The 18,537-nt window shown below is 38.3% G+C and overlaps 1 protein-coding gene across 1 annotated transcript in view; it reads right to left on the minus strand.

Annotated features, from left to right (window-relative positions):
* tbc1d31 (TBC1 domain family, member 31) overlaps positions 1 to 18,537 on the minus strand; it is a 51,722-nt gene that overhangs the window by 23,279 nt on the left and 9,906 nt on the right. The window contains exons 5-12 of the mRNA XM_039738399.1: positions 14,560 to 14,711; positions 10,769 to 10,928; positions 9,779 to 9,979; positions 5,591 to 5,764; positions 4,014 to 4,093; positions 1,155 to 1,301; positions 399 to 532; positions 161 to 294 (exon numbers count right to left, since the gene is read on the minus strand). Coding sequence (XP_039594333.1) covers positions 161 to 294; positions 399 to 532; positions 1,155 to 1,301; positions 4,014 to 4,093; positions 5,591 to 5,764; positions 9,779 to 9,979; positions 10,769 to 10,928; positions 14,560 to 14,711 — 1,182 coding nt within the window. The remainder of the gene's footprint in view (positions 1 to 160; positions 295 to 398; positions 533 to 1,154; positions 1,302 to 4,013; positions 4,094 to 5,590; positions 5,765 to 9,778; positions 9,980 to 10,768; positions 10,929 to 14,559; positions 14,712 to 18,537) is intronic.

Here is an 18,537-nt window from a genome sequence, read left to right on the forward strand (position 1 = left end):
TGACAAAACTGAAACAGCAATAAATTAATGTTTTGAATAAGCAAAAAGTTAAAGCACGTTAAGACCCGTTTTCAATTTTTGTTTCTTGCTTAAAAAAATATTTATACTCAAAAGATAACTCAGCTCATGCATCAAGAAGGTCTTTTTTCACTTTTATTACCTGTGAAGTTATATTGCACTTCACAAAGTGCTGGAGCAATTCTTTGTCATGATGTGAAATAATATTCTCAATCATACTTAGCACATTTAAAGGAGGGTTGGGGAAGTACTCAAACCAATGCTGGCACCAATTCACTAAAAAATAAAACAAAAGGAAAAAATAAGAACAACTTTTAAATATACCAAGTTTTTTTTTTTCCCCAAAATAAAATTGGTAAAGATACTAAAGGTAAACTCACTAATAAATGTGGCAATAACTTCAAAACAGATCAATTGGTTGTTCTGGAAGAGTTTTACAAACGGAAAAGCCACCAATGGAAGATAGCGCGTTTCCCCAAAGATAGCTGACCAGTGAGCCAGAGCGGAGAGTATCCTGTAAAGAAAAAATGAATATCTATGACTAATGCAAGGCATGGAAATAAGAAATGCTTAACTGTCAGGTTAATCAAGTTGAATTACAGCAAATGATTACTTTTTGTTCAGTCTGTAAAATATACTTTTAAATGGCATGTAAAATCTCACAGGAAAGAGATTTAACTGCTGGCATTTATATGTATTTGCTTAGCAGATGCTTTCATCCAAATCAAATTATAAGGCAGATCAACATAGTCGAGTAACATCAGTCTAGGGACTGTTCTAAACAAGTGTAGAAGGACAGGATACATAAGTTGATCACCACAAGTGAGGAGTTACAAAGCTATACAATAAAAATATAAAGAATATGATAGATATCTACAGAGCAAGAAAACCATTCATTCACAGCTTGACAGATCTTCACAGAACAGTTCAGTGTTCAATGGCTTCCTAAACACTTTGAGGGAGTCAGCAGTTGGGATGGAGGTGAGTGAGCAGCTTGTACCACCAACTAAGAGCTACAAATGAATTTAACTTTATCACAATGAATGAGCAATAACAGAATCTGTGCTTTAAGCTGAAGAATAAATGATAGATGATGCTTATACTAAATACAAATGAGCAGAAAGCATAACACACACCTCTGCAAAATTCGTTCCAACCTCTGGCTCTTGATAGGATACTCCTTATGAAGCTGCTGGTATGCAGAATGAGGGCCTTTGTCAATTAAGTTACTATAAGCAGCATGGTTTTCAGGAAGGCGGAGAAGGGAACGCCAGACAAACATCCTAAAACAATAGCAAATTTAAGCTTAATTTGCATGCTTATTGTATTAATTAGAGTACAAGAGATTAGAAAAAGTACAGCTTTGTAAAAACAAGCAAATATCAAGAAACTCAAATCAGTAAAAACAAAACTGCTGTATATAAACATAAAACACTATCTAAATGTATAAAGACTGTTCAAAACATTTTATTTTACAAAATAAACACATTAATACTCTTGTTATGATGTTCAGGAATCTTTTCTGTGCCACTCAAATAAAACGTTTTTTGTAGCTGACTTGACGTCTTGGACAGCGATATAGCACACAGAGGTCTCTCTTCAGAGTGGGGGGACAGTGATAGTCAACATGAGGCAAGGTCAAAGGAATTGGTGAGGGTGACATCGATTTGAATTTGCAGTTTCACAGAGCAGCTTTTGCAACCCATGCAGTGTGAGCAAAGAGGGGTGGGCAACAGCTGTTCTGGCAACCATAAGCGACAAAGCAAATCAGAATAAACCTGACTGGTGTAATATGGACGCTGTATAGCGCCCAACCCGACACAGACGGACACCAGAGGCACGTACTGTATAACAACATTAAGACCTTTATTTTTCTTCATTTGGAGGGCACGTCTTCCCTGTGAACCCCCCAGCCACAACATAGTCCCAAACCACAGTACAGTCACCAAGCACCTTCTTCTCTCACCACCACTCCTCCTCACCAAGCTTTGTCCTCCACCTCCTGACTCTGGCCACTAAGTGGTGGTTGCTGTCTCCCTTTTATCAGGCACCCGGAAGGGCTCCAGGTGGTTGTTTGCTGACATCCGGGTAAGGCAAAACCAGTGCCCAAAGGGGGCCAGCCACTCCTGTTGCAGCACCCGCGGCGGCGCCTGCGGAACCCCACAGAGCTGCACAGAACTCCAAACCCCATGAAGCCCTGGGGGAGTCCGAGGTAGCGCTGCAACCCAGGGGTGCTGCCATCTAGCGTCCAGGGGAAGACACTGGGCTTCCTGGTTCACCGACAAAAGCGTGATAGACATATGCACCCCGACAAAACCGCAATGGACAAATGAGCACCGACAAAATCGCCATAACAAAATCGTGAGAGAGGCCAAGAGAGTGGGACGCCCTTGCTGCAATTCTTCCTACATATGCAGGGCGTGATCTTAAGGACTATCTGCATGCCGCGCTGATGGCATGCCACGTCTCATAATATTGACTTCTAAAATAAACATCATTATATGTGCTTTAAACTAGTAATTCATTTTTAATGAAACTTTCTCGATTTTGTCGGCGCATTTTAATCGGCGCGCATATGTCTATCGCAGGTCGCGGGTCACAGGGCTTCCCACCCTTGTCCCCCTGGCAGATGTGGTGAATGGGCGTCCCAGCCAGGCATGGGCCCAGGCCATCTGTCACACTGGTTATATGGTCCTTTTGAGATAAACAATCAATTTGGATTACACCCTCAACATTATAAATTGTTCAGTGTGCTCCGGATGCTCCCGAATATCATTGCAATTTCTTTAATTGTGTCAATTAAGTTTGAACTCTGGGTAATAGTGATGTAGCAATGTTTCAGCCCTACTTAGGATACAATTGAGTTTCACCCAACCTGAATTCATTAGCTCAAGATTCTCTTTGGATGATACAACAGGTGATCCCATATACTAGACGAAAGTCTTCCTCCATAGTGACTTTGAGAAAACCATTTCAATAGAATGATAAACATTAATGAACATTTAAAAGCACAAAACAAGTATGGAAAAGGATTCTCGAAATGTTGTTTTTGTGTCTCTGTTTTAGTCTCTTAAAGATGTCGTCATTGTGAATTGTGTATAAATGAGCATACTCCTTTAAGAGAAATACCCATGATGCTGTGTGCTTCAACCTGATTGGTGAGTCAATGCAAACAAAAAGAAGCTGCTTCTGGTACTACTGAAGGTTTGCTTGGCAGCAAGCAAGTGAATGAGTGAGAGAGAGAGCAACAAAGATGTACTTTTGTCAATTCAAATGTAACATCTACATTTGAATCTATTTGAGTAGCAGAACTTTAACAAGTGTTCTGATGAAAAACAAGCACACCTGTGTTAATTACATTAATCATTACATCAATCAGTAATACATTTAAGAATACATTAAGAAATATGTTTGTCTGAATAATATACAGTACATAAATACATTACGTCATTGTCTATTGAGGCCACATTTTCAGTGCTAACCTTGATACGGATTTTAGGCCATACCGCTCACTTCGGCTTTGGAACATTGGATGCTTTATTTCGGGAGTCAACAATCTGGGCATCCAACATGACAAATTAAACATGAGCAAGATTTGTACATAAACTGTAAAAAAGATTTTACTGATCTATAGACATGTGTGTCTACATGTCTGAAACAACTTGGCCCCTAGGGGTTCTTTGAAATTTTTTATACTTATTCTTCACAGAAATCTGTCAGAAAAGTTCAGTTTTCACTAGGATATTCTAGATATAACATGACCACATGATCATAATACATTTAGGCAACATGTATCTACTTCAATAATGCAGAGGCCGATGTCATTATTTAAAATATATTTGAAATCACAGCAGCATTTGCTTAATAACCATACCTTTTTTCTGCAGTTTAAGCAGCATATTTAAAATACAAAACTATGCTTGGACATTTAAAGTACAGAAAGATATTTGTAGACATTTACTTTTGATCTTTTAATAACTTTTCTAATATCATACCTGTATTTGGTTGGATATTCCCCAAATTCTTTAAGCAAGGCCTGTAATCTTTTCTTGTTCAACCCCTCTGGCAATTCATTCTGAGTAAAACAAAAAAAAAAATCCAAAATTCCTTAAATGTTTTTTTTTCATTTCAAGCTAATAAGTTGTCAAGCAAAATGAAATTTTTTATTGGCTAACTAGAACGATTACAATAAGCAAGCTTTCGAGGCAACTCGGGCCCCTTCTTCTAGTTGCCTCGAAAGCTTGCTTATTGTAATCTTTCTAGTTAGCCAATAAAAGGGGTCATATTGCTTGAATTCTCACTACATTCATAACACGGTACAGCACCCTAGTACTATAAGCTAATGAGTTCAAAGAAGATAGATAGATGATAGATGATAGAGGATAGAGGATAGATGGATACTTTATTAATCCCAAGGGGAAATTCATATAATCCAGCAGCATCATACTGATACAAAAAACAAAAGAACAATATTTAATTAAAGAGTAATAAAAATGCATGTAAAAACAGACAATAACTTTGAATAATGTTAACATTTACTCCCCCGGGTGGAATAGTCGCATAGTGTAGGGGAGGAACGATCGCCTCAGTCTGTCAGTGGAGCAGGACAGTGACAGCAGTCTGTCACTGAAGCCACTCCTCTGCCTGGAGATGACACTGTTCAGTGGATGCAGTGGGTTATTCATGATTGACAGGAGTTTGCTCAGCGCCCGTCGCTCTGCTACAGATGTTAAACTGTCCAGCTTTATTCCTACAATAGAGCCTGCCTTACTCACCAGTTTGTCCAGCCGTGAGGCGTCCCTCTTCTTTATGCTGCCTCCCCAGCACACCACCGCGTAGAAGAGGGCACTTGCCACAATCGTCTGGTAGAACATCTGCAGCATCTTATTTCAGATGTTGAAGGACGCCAACTTTCTAAGAAAGTATAGTTGGCTCCGACCTTTCTTACACAGAGCATCAGTATTGGCATAAAGCCATAAGCACTGCTAATTGTAATCAATTTAGTAAAACACCAGTTCAGCCATTATGTTGGTTAATGCAGTTTAGTATCACTTGGCAGTTTTAAGACATCCTTAATGACAATTCCTCTTAAGTCATCCACCACCACAGCCGTCAACGGTTTTCTCCGGCCTCATTTTGCACCTCAATGACTGCCTAACTCTTCACACGGGTATTTCTTGCCTTTATCTCCTCGTGCCCACACATTTGCGGATGATTTCAAAGCTTTACAATAATTTGTCTTCCTTTCTTTCAGTGAAACTTCACATATAAATACTAAATGTTTATTCAGAGTTTTATACTTTAAAACTATTTGCCTATCATTTCCCTTAGTTTTTTCCTCTCCTCTTCCTTTCCCTTCACGAAAACCCACTCAGTGTTCATTCAGTCTTTACTACTCATCTCATGTCCATATAATAAAAAAAAAAAAACAGCTTTAAAAACTACTTTATGCCAGTTTCTAAGTTGCTGTCACCCTGTTCTTTACTAATAACATGGTCTGAGTATTTACACATATTTGTAACTATAATGTGTACAATTAATTTTGTTTCACAATGATATATTAAAAACCAACCTCTTTATCTGTAAAAGTGCTGTCGGGTGGTGGTCTTGGCACTCTGGCTTTGATGGTCTCCCCACCTGATTTTGGTGGTCTCTCAGATTTCGTTTTCATTCTCTGATAAGATGCTTGTTTAGAAGGTTTGGACACATTAGACTGTTCAACAACTTTGACTAAAGGTGGAGGGGGCTGCAAGGAAAGAACAAAATCTTAAAAGAGGAAAAGATTACACACACATGTTGTAAAAAATAATAATAAACAGAAATTGAATGTATAAATCAAGTTGTATTGGCAATTCAACAGTTTAAAAAGTATTACTTAAAAGGAAATAACGGTGTTACATTTGACCAACTATTGATAACTTTTAAATTCAGACGCTACCATTCTACAGCTCTGATCATGAACAGTATTACGTTTCATTATTGAGAAGAAACAATGCAAAAAAAAAGACGGTTATGTATACGGTTTACAAATTAAGTATAGCCTTATTCATCTGCTGCTTTTAAAAACTGAGAGAAATGTATCATTTGGAAGGTTTTAAATTCGCTGTTCAAAACCCCTGTCGAACTTTCGACTAGTGTGGGTGCATTTCAAAGCTTGCTTATATATTACGTCTCATTTTGTAAAGTGGTGTTAATTTCTGAAATGTTACTAAAGTGTCAGTCGTGTGTAAACGGTCTGTTAAATGTCTCCCAAGTTTGGACCCCTTGGGCTTATAGCTAAAACGTACAAGAGTCATTTGTCTTGCAAGACTAAATTTGAAACTGCCGGGGCACTTTGAGAAGCGTGCAAGATGAACCTAAGAGCCGAGGTTTATTTCGCATTCCATTTAGACATTTGTATTGTTTTAAATACTTTGTTGTGTTTTGCTGTTTTAATCTTTATGTTTTTAACTTTCCCCAAAAGTAAATATAGATTACTTATTATTGTGTCCGTTATTCCGATGATGCACTGTAAAGTGAACCTGTAACGCACTATGCCTAATATGGATTAAAAGCATCTTATCCGCGGTCACCCCTAGAATAAAAAGTGTTGGGTTCGACAAAAATGTATCTCGCTTCAGGGGGCATTCGCGTAACCTACCTTCTGAATCTTTGACTTCTGTTTTTGAAAATATTTCCTTCAATTTTTAGAAGGACAAGTTCAATTCAAATAAGTTCATCGCGTAAACCTTACCCTGCGATCGCCACGCTGGATGGTATTTTTTACGAGTCGGGGCTCTGCTCGCTGCGTTCTTGGTTCTCTAGACCATTCTGCCCTTTTTTCTTTTATTTCCCACTTAGGTAAATTCTTAGGACCCGTGGTGTTTCTCTGTCGTGTCATCCTCGGCTGTTCTTCACTCAGTCGTCGTTATCTAAAACGAAGTTGTTTCCGTCTTCTGTACGACCTTGCGTAAGGTTCCTCTAGTCTGAAGTCGTGGGCAATTGAATTGGTTTGGTAGCGTGATATCGTCTCTCGACTGGAATGTGATTTTAAAGAATATCACTGTAGCATCTAAAAACACCAATCGCCAACGCCCCCCCCGATTTAAATGTATACGTCGTTTGTATTTATACCCGCTTAGGGCTTTTGGATGATCCCATGTATTTTCTTTCTATGCCTTTAAGTGTGTTGGTACTTTCCTGCACACGTTCTAGGGATGGCGCAAGGTCTCTCACTTTCTCATATATTATATTCAATCCATCCATCCCACTATATCGTAATTACAGGGTCACGGGGTCTGCTGGAGCCAATCCCAGCCAACACAGGCCGCAAGGCAGGAAACAAACCCCGGGCAGGGCGCCAGCCCACCAAAGTATTATATTCAATTCAATTCCTTATTGTCATGTGTACAAGTACCATGTACAATGAAATGCTTGCTTGCATATGCCCCCGCTGACAGTGAACATAGACAAAAAAAAAACACAACACAATAAATAAATAAACGAATATAAATAAGTAAATAAATAAAACCAGAACCCTAGGAATAAATACAGTGGCAGAAGTATATGTGCAGGTAGCAGTAGATGTGACACAAGGTTACTGACTGTTCAGGAGACTGATTGCAGTTGGGTAGAAACTGTACCTGAACCTGGAGGTAACGGTCCAAATGGACTTTAGTCGCTTCCCAGGTGGGAAGAGGGTGAAAAGTGACAGTGCAGGGTGGCTGGGGTCCCGCCCGATACGGTTTACTTTCCTGAGACAGCATGTAGTGTGGATGTCCTGGATCACAGGGAGCTGTGTGCCCGTGATCTGCTGTGCTGTATTCAACACCCGCTGCCGAGCTCTGCAGTCCTGAACTGAGCAGTTGCTGTACCAGGATGTGATGCATCCTGTCAGGATGGATTCCACAGTACAGGTACACCTGTAGAATCTGCACAGGGTTGTGGGGGAACATCGGGGCCTTACTCAGTCTCCTGAGGAAGTAGAGGTATTGTTGGGCTTTCTTGACTACTGCCACAGTGTGACTTGACCATTTAAGGTCATCAGTGAGGGTGACTCCGAGAAACCTAAAGCTGCTGATTCGAAGATTCATATATAAGCATATATATATATATATATATAAAATTATATTATATTATATTATAATATATATATATTTTTTTTACTTGTTTTGAGCACCGTCTCAAAATTTCTCTTATCTATTCTTTACGACAAGCTTCATTTCTCCCCTCACATGCTCCTCCTTTTGGACGTTTCCGCTTATTCTCCGTCTTCTTTCCAATTTCATACATTTGCAGTATGGGAGTCATGTTCTAAAAAGGCACAGACACCGAAGCACTGTGGCTCTGGAGCTAAGCATAATGTAACAGCAAATATTAATATTTTTGCTTTATATATACATTGGATTCAGAAAGTTTTCATACCTTGCCATATTCTGAGCATCATAATGTATTGAAGATTTAATTTTAAATGAATAAACCTGCCATTTTGCCCAACAATCTACACTCAATGACCCATAATGACAAAGTGAAAACGTGTTTTCAGAAAGATTTTCAAATTATTAAAAATCAAAAACTTAAATATCTCATTCATACAAGTATTCAGACCATTAATTCACTGCTTTGTAGAAGCTCCTTTGGCAGCAATTCTAGCCTTCTTGGGTAAAGTCTCTATAAGCTTTGAGCACCTGGATTTGGGCAGTTTATCCCATGGAGTTAAGTCTGTGCTTAAAAGACAGTCAAAGACTTGTGTCAAAGTCACTCCAGTGTTATCTTGGCTGTATGCTTCGGGTCATTGTCGTGCTGAAAGATGAATAAATGACGCTCCAATCTGTGGTCTCATGCACTCTGGCACACATTATCTTATATCATCTCTCAGTATTTAGCTGCATTTATCATTCCCTCACTTTTGACCAGCCTCCCTGCCACTGCCACTGAGAAGCAACTCCACAGCACAATGCTGCCATCACCATGTTACAACATAGCAAAGGTATTTGGCAGGAGATGAGCAGTGCCTAGTCTTCACCAGACACAGAACTTGGAGTGTCATCAACCGTGGTCTCATCTGTCCCAAGAACCTTTTTCTTCATGCTCCAAGTGTCCTTTAAATTATCATATGCCATTTACTCAAGTGTGGTTTCTATCTAGTCACTCTACCATAAACACCTGATTGATGGAGTGCTACTGAGATGGTCATGGTTCTGATAGGTTTTCTTCACTCAGCATAGGACTACTGAAGCTCTGTTTGAGTGACCACTGGTTTCTTGCTTACCTCACTTTCTTGCCCATTAACTCAGTTTCTCCAGACGGCCAACTCCAGGAAGTGTCCTGGTGGTTCCAAAATTCTTCAGGTCACACTGATACTGATAGAAATGGTTTTATCCCCTTACCCTGATCTACAGTATGCCTCACCACAGGTCAACAGAGATTTTCTTGACTTTATGGTCTGATTTTTGTCGAGACACTCAGTGTGAATTGTGAAACCCTATGTACAAAGGGACAAGTGTGCCTTTCTAAACAATGTCCAGTCAATTCAATGGGCATAGGGAGACAACGATCAAATTACTGACACAACTGAAGGGCAATTAAAGCAAACAGGATGTACATGACCACAATTTGGACTCTCAGTATTTATATACACGAGAGATTGCAGGTTTTTTTTTGATAAATTTGCAATCCATTCTGAAAACATGAACAGAAGGAACACCAGTGCTGCATAGTACAATGGGATTCCTCCAAACAAACTAGTTGTGAAAGCTGTACGATATGTTAAAATTCTTACCTTATTAACATCTTGTGTAAGTGACTGTACACTGTAAATATTAAGACTTCCATTTCCCATCAAAGCTACTATGTGGTGTCCATTTGGGCTGATAACCGCAGAACTGATGCCATTGTCAAGACTTCCAATGTCAAATATCAGTTTACAAGTCTGAATATTGATAAATCGCATTATGCCATCTTGACTCAGACATCCAAGGATCTAAAAAGAACAGACACAATTTCATTACATGCCTTCCTACTGCCATTTGAATCTAAAATAAAAACACTTTATAAGCCGATTTAAAAATTGTAAACTTTTGAGACTGATGGTACTGCTCATGTACCACTTGTGTTATGGTTGTGCAATGGTAGAAGAATCAAGGTTAAGGCTTGATGAATGAATTATGTTTCATCAAAGTCAATAATCTAACCCTTATTTGCAACAGTAGCCATCATCGATGTTTCTTCAACCATGTGACAGAGCTGATTTTCAATAAAGTTCAAACAGCGTCTTAAAAGAGACTTTTGAGATGTTGAATTAACTGTATGGAACAGAGCAAAGGAAATCAGATGGTTCAATCAAGACGTCACGGAAGGAAGCTTATATCTGATGAAGAGGTGAGAAAAAGCTATGCCCTCAATTTTGAAGACAAAAAACAACTTGTTTACTATAAAAATCAACATTCATCATTCTTCGTATATTAGCAAGTATTTGTTTTCCTGGTGGAAAATATTCCCATTATGTTAAAATAAAAAAAAGAAAAAAACAGAATAGTAAATATGTAACTTCTTTTTATATTGTGGAATAATTGGAGTTTATGGTTGAATAATAAGACAACAGAGTATTTTATTTCAGTATAGCAGAATTTGCCATTTTTACTAATTCAATACTGATAAAGCAAACATTTGGAAGTGGGTTAAATAAAAGCACTGCTCATCTTCAATGATAAAATATGTAATCTAATATTAAGTTAATAATTTGTGAAATGCTAAAGTAGACAACACAAACCTGGCTAGATCCACCATCAAAAGGATCAGGGAGAAATTCCAGGTGACGAACAGTACGGACTTTTGGTGGCATTTGAATTATTCTTAGAAGCTGCTTGTTATCCAAACACCACAGGTGAAGAAAATTAGATTTTCCACCAGCAACCAACATTCGCCCATCTCTGTAATAACATTGCAATGAAACATTAAAAACGAAAAATAATTGTGCAAAGGTTTATAGCGTCACAGGCTGTTGACAGGTTTTTGTTTTCAATTTGGAGTCAAGTCAAAATGTTGCCTCAAAAAAAAAGAAAGAAAGAAAAAAAAAACAAATAGCAGAACTAAGAATTCAAATTGTTTAACTCCAATTCTTAAATCTCCACACTCGCTTTTTAGTTGTTTTGGGCGAACTGCAAAATCCTCCTTCATTAATGTAACAGAATTTATTAAAGCCTACAAACTAGTTAACACAATGGCCTTGTTATGCAGGCTATCTTACAATTCTAAGGATTACTAAGACTTCAGCATTTAAATTTAAAATGAAGACCCATTACTTTAGCAATCCCTATCCTTATTAAAAGGTGCTATAGGTCAGCAGTTGATGCTGTAAAAACATGTCCTTTACTTATCCTGAATTATCTTCCATTTTCCCATTATGGTCATCATTCGTGGCTAAGAGTATGAGAGCCACTTGCCATTTGTTGAGATTGACAGCTACTGTTACAATTGTTCTCAAAATTGATACCACACTTTATACAACTCTGTAGTAGCAGCAGTAAAAAGAAAAAAGAAAAAAGTAATTGAGCACAAAAACCTGCTCAACACGGACTAAGCTCATCTGACTACTATACTTATGATAGCACACTTTACTAAAGAATGATTTTATGGCATCCTTTGTATTTCTTTGTAAATGAGCTTACACATTGCCTTCCAGAAATCAGCAAAATATTTCCAACACTAGAAACACGCAGGACCTCCAGTCCTCCCACGATCAAGGTTCCAGCACCAGTATAGTCTGTGAGAACCAGCAGCTTGCCCCACAATATGTGCTTGATGCTTAGCGGATGCTGGAGGTGCCACTCTTCTCCTTGCTGTCATGTTATGGACTTCTGCAAATTGTATCACGCTCAGCATTTGTTGCTGCTCATCCTATCTTTCTAACATGTCACCTTCTTGATCAGTTTCTAATGTAGTTCACGGTCGAAAATACGCAAACCCCGATATCTCCACAGAGGCGGCTGCCAGCAACATGTTTTGTCTGACCAGTGTGCAGCACATCTTAAGCTTTCAATTAAAACCAAGATAAAGGTTCTAACCCCAGTGGTTTGCAAGTAATTACATGGCAGGCAGACACTTTTCCATTTTAAAATATAGATGGATTTGGGACAAAGATGCAGAGCCAGGCTTTTATAAACCACAAGTATTTAAAATAATTTTTAGAAAAATCTGCTGATAAAAAAAGATCTGCATGTTTTTCCAGCAGGAATGTTGAATATCATAGTACAACTGTAATCCTGTATATGTTTTTCATTGTGCAATGTTTCTCAAATGACTCAATCTTCATTTTACACAGTCATCACCACAATCACAAATTATCAAATAAGTGGAAACAAAGGAATGAACAACAATGATGTTTCCCTGTGGCACCAATTAGAGCGACTTCCTTTGACCACTGCCAGTCAGTTACTTACGATTAATTGCTTGTTTCACGTCTCTCATCTTTCATCAGCTAGGCCATTGGGGATGGCTCTTGGAATAACAGGATATAATTTTGTTGTGTTTTTTTTTCCTAAATAGATAGGCTGACTTTTTTTAATGAAAGACTTTTCAAAACATTTTAACATTTTCATTTATGGGTCTGGTCTTTTCGGTTTCTTTTAGGTCAAGACACACACAAATATTTTTATAGTCAGTTCAATCATTTTGAAAACTGCAATTTAAAATCCTGGTGGCAGATATAATTTCACTACTTTCTAGCAGCAAAGGATAATAATTTTGGAGGGCAAATGTTTTTAGTGAGGTAGTTACACCTCGAAGATATGGTTAATATTTTATTGTACAAATAAAAAATATTTTTAACTTCCAACTCTCCCCAGAACTGCTTTACCAAGAAGGAATTAAAAAACAATGTGTAAATATATAGATACTTTTATACATCTTAATGAAAGGGCATCTTCAAAACCTATATAAATACATATAAAAAAAACTATACTTTAAATTATATATAAAATTAGTATCTCTTCTTCTTCTTTTGGATGCTCCCTTTAGGGGTTACCACAGAGGATGATCTTTTTCCATATCTTTCTGTCCTCGTCATCTTGCTCTGGCACACCCATCACCTACATGTTCTCTCTCACCACATCCATAAAGCTTCTTCTAGGCCTTCCTCTTTTCCTCTTCCCTGGCAGCTCTATCCTTAGCACCCTTCTCTCAATATACCTAGCACCTCTCCTCTGCACATGTCCAAACCAATGCAATCTCGCCTCTCTGATTTTGTCTCCTAACCGTCCAACCTGAGCTGACCCTCTAATGTTCTCATTCCTAATCTTTTCCATCCTCGTTACACCCAATGAAAATCTAAGAATCCTTAACTCTGCCACCTCCAGCTCTGTCTCCTGCTTTCTGTTTAGTGCCACCGTCTCCAACCCATATAACATAGCTGGTCTCACTACTGTCCTGTAGGCCTTCCCTTCCACTCTTGCCGATACCCGTCTGTCACAAATCACTTCTGAAACTCTTTTCCACCCTGCCTGCACTCTCTTTTCCACCTCTCTTCCACACTCCACATTACTCTGTATTGTTGATCCCAAGTATTTAAACTCATCCACATTCTTCAACTCAGCTCCCTGCATCCTCACCATTCCACTGACCTCCCTCTCATTTACACACGTGTATTCTGTTTTGTTCCTTCTGTCCTTCGTTCCTCTCCTCTTTAGAGCATATCTTCACGTCTCCAGGGTCTCGACAACCTGCTCCCTAATATCATTAAAGATCACATCATCATCAGCAAACATCTAACTCCACGGGGACTCCTGTCTGATATCCTCTATCAACTTGTTCATCACTAATATATATAAAAATGTCAGTCTGTCACACGTTCACTAGAGAACTAATGGGGCAAGAACTTTGATCTTAGTGTTAATCAAAGGTTCATACCCGATATGTTGTGGAAATTCTGGTAGGCACAAAAAAGCCCATCTACTAACCCTAACTACAAAGAGCACTATTTCATTTATGTTAGGTAGAATGCCCAGAGGGGACTGGGCGGTCCCGTGGCCTGGAACCCCTGCAGATTTTATTTTTTTCTCCAGCCGTCTGGAGTTTTTTTTCACCCTGGCCATCAGACCTTACTCCTTTTCTATGTTAACTAATGTTGTCTTATTTTAATTTCTTATTTTGTCTTTTATTTTTCGCTTCTTCATTATGTAAAGCACTTTGAGCTACTTTTTGTATGACTATGTGCTATATAAATAAATGTTGTTGTTACTGATGATCCACCAGGACATGGTACATACAGTACATGTTCAGAATTCATAATCAAGTGTAAGTTCATATATTTGTAAACAATGGCCAGAGAGTTTACACATTTATAACTAGCTTTTTGAAGCATTTCATTTTTGGAACATAGGTCCATGTGTTTCACTAGTAAACACTAAAATCCTAACACCACAATACTCAATATCATTTTCTTTCTCATTATTCATAATTTCTGTCCTTCAGACAGTACAGATTGATCTAAAATAAAATAAAATGATAATAAAGGTTTACTTTTTTAATAAGTCACATAACACCAGTTATTAGATGCTGCCTTACCTGGTAACTGCAAAAGATTTATAATGTATTTTTTGTCCTTCATCAGGCTCAGGTAGCTGGTATTTACATTGCAATGTATCACTCTCCCATGCAAAGATGGAACCATCTTTAAAACAGCTCAAAATGATATTGCTTAGTGGTAAAAAGAAGACCTGGAAGATGAAAAAAATATATAATTTTTTAGAAGAAAAAAATAAAGTGTCATTAGGTACAGAAATAATACTTTACTAATTGCTTTTATTTTTATACATACACAGTGTCCATCATAAAATGCAATCCACTACCTAGGAATTAGAGTGCCATTACCCTAACTTTAACTATATAATTACATTTTCCTTGATAAAAAAAAGAAATAGGGTTCAAAATGATAAGATTATCATAACAATAGCAAGCAAAACTACATTTTTGTTTCTCATGTACTTTCTTATCTCAAGCTATACAGAGCAAGATAGAAAGTACATGCAAAATTCAAAATTTACAGAATTGCTCAGTGTAAAAAAGCCAATATGTGCAAAGCGTAACAGATGAGCAAACAGAACATTAATTATAAATAAAAGATGTGTAGCACACTGACCTACAGGGGACAACCTATGAAAAGGAATAAAGGGGTTAATATTGACATAATTTTAATCATCTAAGCAAGGTGCAGAATAGAAGTTGAGGGACATTAAGCTTAGACTTGAGTCATTCGCTCTGTGCAGAAAATTGCAATACAATGCATGTCCCTACTGTAACAGGCTAAGGGAATTAAACTTCTTTAGTGTGGAGCAGAGATAACTGAACGGGAACTCATTTCAGATTTTCAAAAGCCATCAATAAAACTGATCCATTAGAATGATTTCATCTAAACGGTAACAGTTAAACATGCACTAGGACACCAGCAAAACTTAAGAGGAAGCGCTTTTAATAGTGAAACAGAGTCATCACAGAAAGAAAGGATTGTGTGAATTTAGAACCACATCTGGAGTCACATCACTGAAGCAAAAACCCTGATAAATTTTAGAAAAGCTTGATGGACAGAATGATCTATCGTTTATTAAAAAAACAAAACTAAAATAATCCCTTGTTTACATTTGTGCATTTTATAAAGTAATTAACTCTATGTTACAGTGAAAACAGCTTTTTAAAAGTACAGTACAGTATAGAAAATGATAAAAAAAAGAAGTGATTTGTTTATTTACTTTAATTTGAATTCAAACAAAAACAGCTTTTCATGTTTAAACAATCAATTGCATTGTATTTGGAAGATAAAAGTTTATTCTGAAATTAAAGCCTGCAACACGTTCCAAAAACGTTGTGGTAGGTGTAGTGTAGGGCTAACAGCAATGTGTTGAAATAGGTGAGGCAATCGCGTTATCAAATATATATAAACACATCTACGCGTGGAAGTGTGCGTGTCTGTCTGGTCTGTCTTGGAAGTGCAAGGCTACAGCATGAAGCTCAAAGAAATCGGCTCTGTTGCCAAAGTGAAACCGGCGAGAAAAGAGGAACCTACTTAGCCGCTAATACACAAGCGAGGCAAGCACATCGGCAAAAATAAACCTCAGAGGAAAAAGAACCTCGCTTAGCCACTAATACACAACCGATGTGATTAATTGATCCAAGTACCAGAATTCATGGTTTGTAGGAGCCCGGACTTTTTACAGCACAGGCTTACACACCTAGGAGTATATAAGCAGCTTCCAAAAAAGGTCTGGTCTTTAAAGAGCAAGGGTGGGTTGAGGGTCAGCTTGCCAATTTTCCAACAGATGTGTCAGTGAATGTTCCCCAAAGAGAAATAGGTTAGATTTTGGATATTTTACCCTCTACAGTGTACAATATAACTGAATCTCTGTGCATAAAGGGCACAACCGAAAACCACTTTTGGAACAGCAGGATCTCCGATCGCTCAGACATGACCATCTTAAAAACCACCTTTGTGTCTGCAAAAGATACCATGACATAGGCTCGAGAATACTGCTTACATGCAAAGCAGAAGCCACTGTCCAAAAGCGCCACTAACGTCTCTGGGCTTAGTCTCAACCGAGATGGAAAGGAGCACAGAGGAATTAAGTTCTGTGGTCCACAAAGCCAACACTTCAAATAGTTTTTGGAATAAACAACCACTGTGCTCTCCAGGGCAAAGAGAAAAAGGACCATCCAAACTGTTATCAACATCAGGTGGAAAAGCCAGCGTTTGTTATGGTATGGTGGTATGTCAGTGTCCATAGCATGGGTAACTTGGAGGGGGTACCATTAAGGCAGAAAGATATTTACAAATTTTGGAGTTACATATGCTGCCATTCTGATGCGGCTTTTCCAGCCATGTCTCTGCACTTTCCTGTAAGGCAACGCCAAACCCCATTCTGCCAAGCTTACAAGTGCCTGGCTGCGTAAGCAGAGAGTGAGGGTACTCGATTGGCCTACCTACAGTCCTGATCTGTCAGCACCTGAAATACACACGGCGCATTATAAAGTGCAAAATACAGCAACAAAAGCCCCATACTATTGAGAGGCTGAAGACTCACATAACGGATAAATGAGGAAATATCTAATGGCTAAACTTGACCAATGTATGCCTTTAGTGCCCAAAACGCCAAATAAGAGATATAAAAAGAAATGGTGATGTGACACAGAGGTAAACACTCGACTGCGCCAACTTTTTTAGAACACATTGCAGTCATCAAATTTGACACAAGTGCATATTTTCAAGAGAACAATTCATAAGGTAAAACATAACACCAAAAGTGTTGTAGTGTTTTCAATATAATACAGAGTGCTTAGAATTTACAAATCACTTCTTTAGGTTTTCATTATCATTTTCCATACTGTACCAACCTTACTTTGGGACCGTGTTGGTATTATAACACATTTCATAATATACACACAATAATTGCAAACAGTCATCTATTCATTATTAAAAAAGGTCAAAAACATAAGACTGCTAACTTAAAATTGCAGAAAATGAAAAGATGGTAGGCCTACTCTCACCTAGACAACCATCTCTTTCAGATTTTACCATTACGGAAACATTACTGGTCACAATAGCGCAAACAGTTTAAAAATTCAGGTCTGGCTCCCTTCTTTATTTAAAACTTCTCCATCCAATCTAAACTGTGTGTATTTTAAAATCACTTACTTGAAATATTACTGAACGGGAGTGCGATTCTACTTTACTATACTGTTTCATATATTTGTGTTCTGCGCAACCTATTTTTCCATTTCCACTATACACTCACCTAAAGGATTATTAGGAACACCTGTTCAATTTCTCATTAATGCAATTATCTAATCAACCAATCACATGGCAGTTGCTTCAATGCATTTAGGGCTGTGGTCCTGGTCAAGACAATCTCCTGAACTCCAAACTGAATGTCAGAATGGGACAGAAAGGCGATTTAAGCAATTTGGAGCGTGGCATGGTTGTTGGTGCCAGACAGGACGGTCTGAGTATTTCACAATCTGCTCAGTTACTGGGATTTTCACGCACAACCATTTCTAGGGTTTACAAAGAATGGTGTGAAAAGGGAAAAACATCCAGTATGCGGCAGTCCAGTGGGCGAAAATGCCTTGTTGATGCTAGAGGTCAGAGGAGAATGAATGGGCCGACTGATTCAAGCTGACAGAAGAGCAACTTTGACTGAAATAACCACTCGTTACAACCGAGGTATGCAGCAAAGCATTTGTGAAGCCACAACACGCACAACCTTGAGGCGGATGGGCTACAACAGCAGAAGACCCCACCGGGTACCACTCATCTCCACTACAAATAGGAAAAAGAGGCTACAATTTGCACGAGCTCACCAAAATTGGACAGTTGAAGACTGGAAAAATGTCACCTGGTCTGATGAGTCTCGATTTCTGTTGAGACATTCAAATGGTAGAGTCAGAATTTGGCGTAATCAGAATGAGAACATGGATCCATCATGCCTTGTTACCACTGTGCAGGCTGGTGGTGGTGGTGTAATGGTGTGGGGGAGGTTTTCTTGGCACACTTTA

This window comes from Polypterus senegalus, chromosome 16, assembly GCF_016835505.1.
Source record: "Polypterus senegalus isolate Bchr_013 chromosome 16, ASM1683550v1, whole genome shotgun sequence".
Classification (NCBI taxonomy): Eukaryota; Metazoa; Chordata; class Cladistia; order Polypteriformes; family Polypteridae; genus Polypterus; species Polypterus senegalus.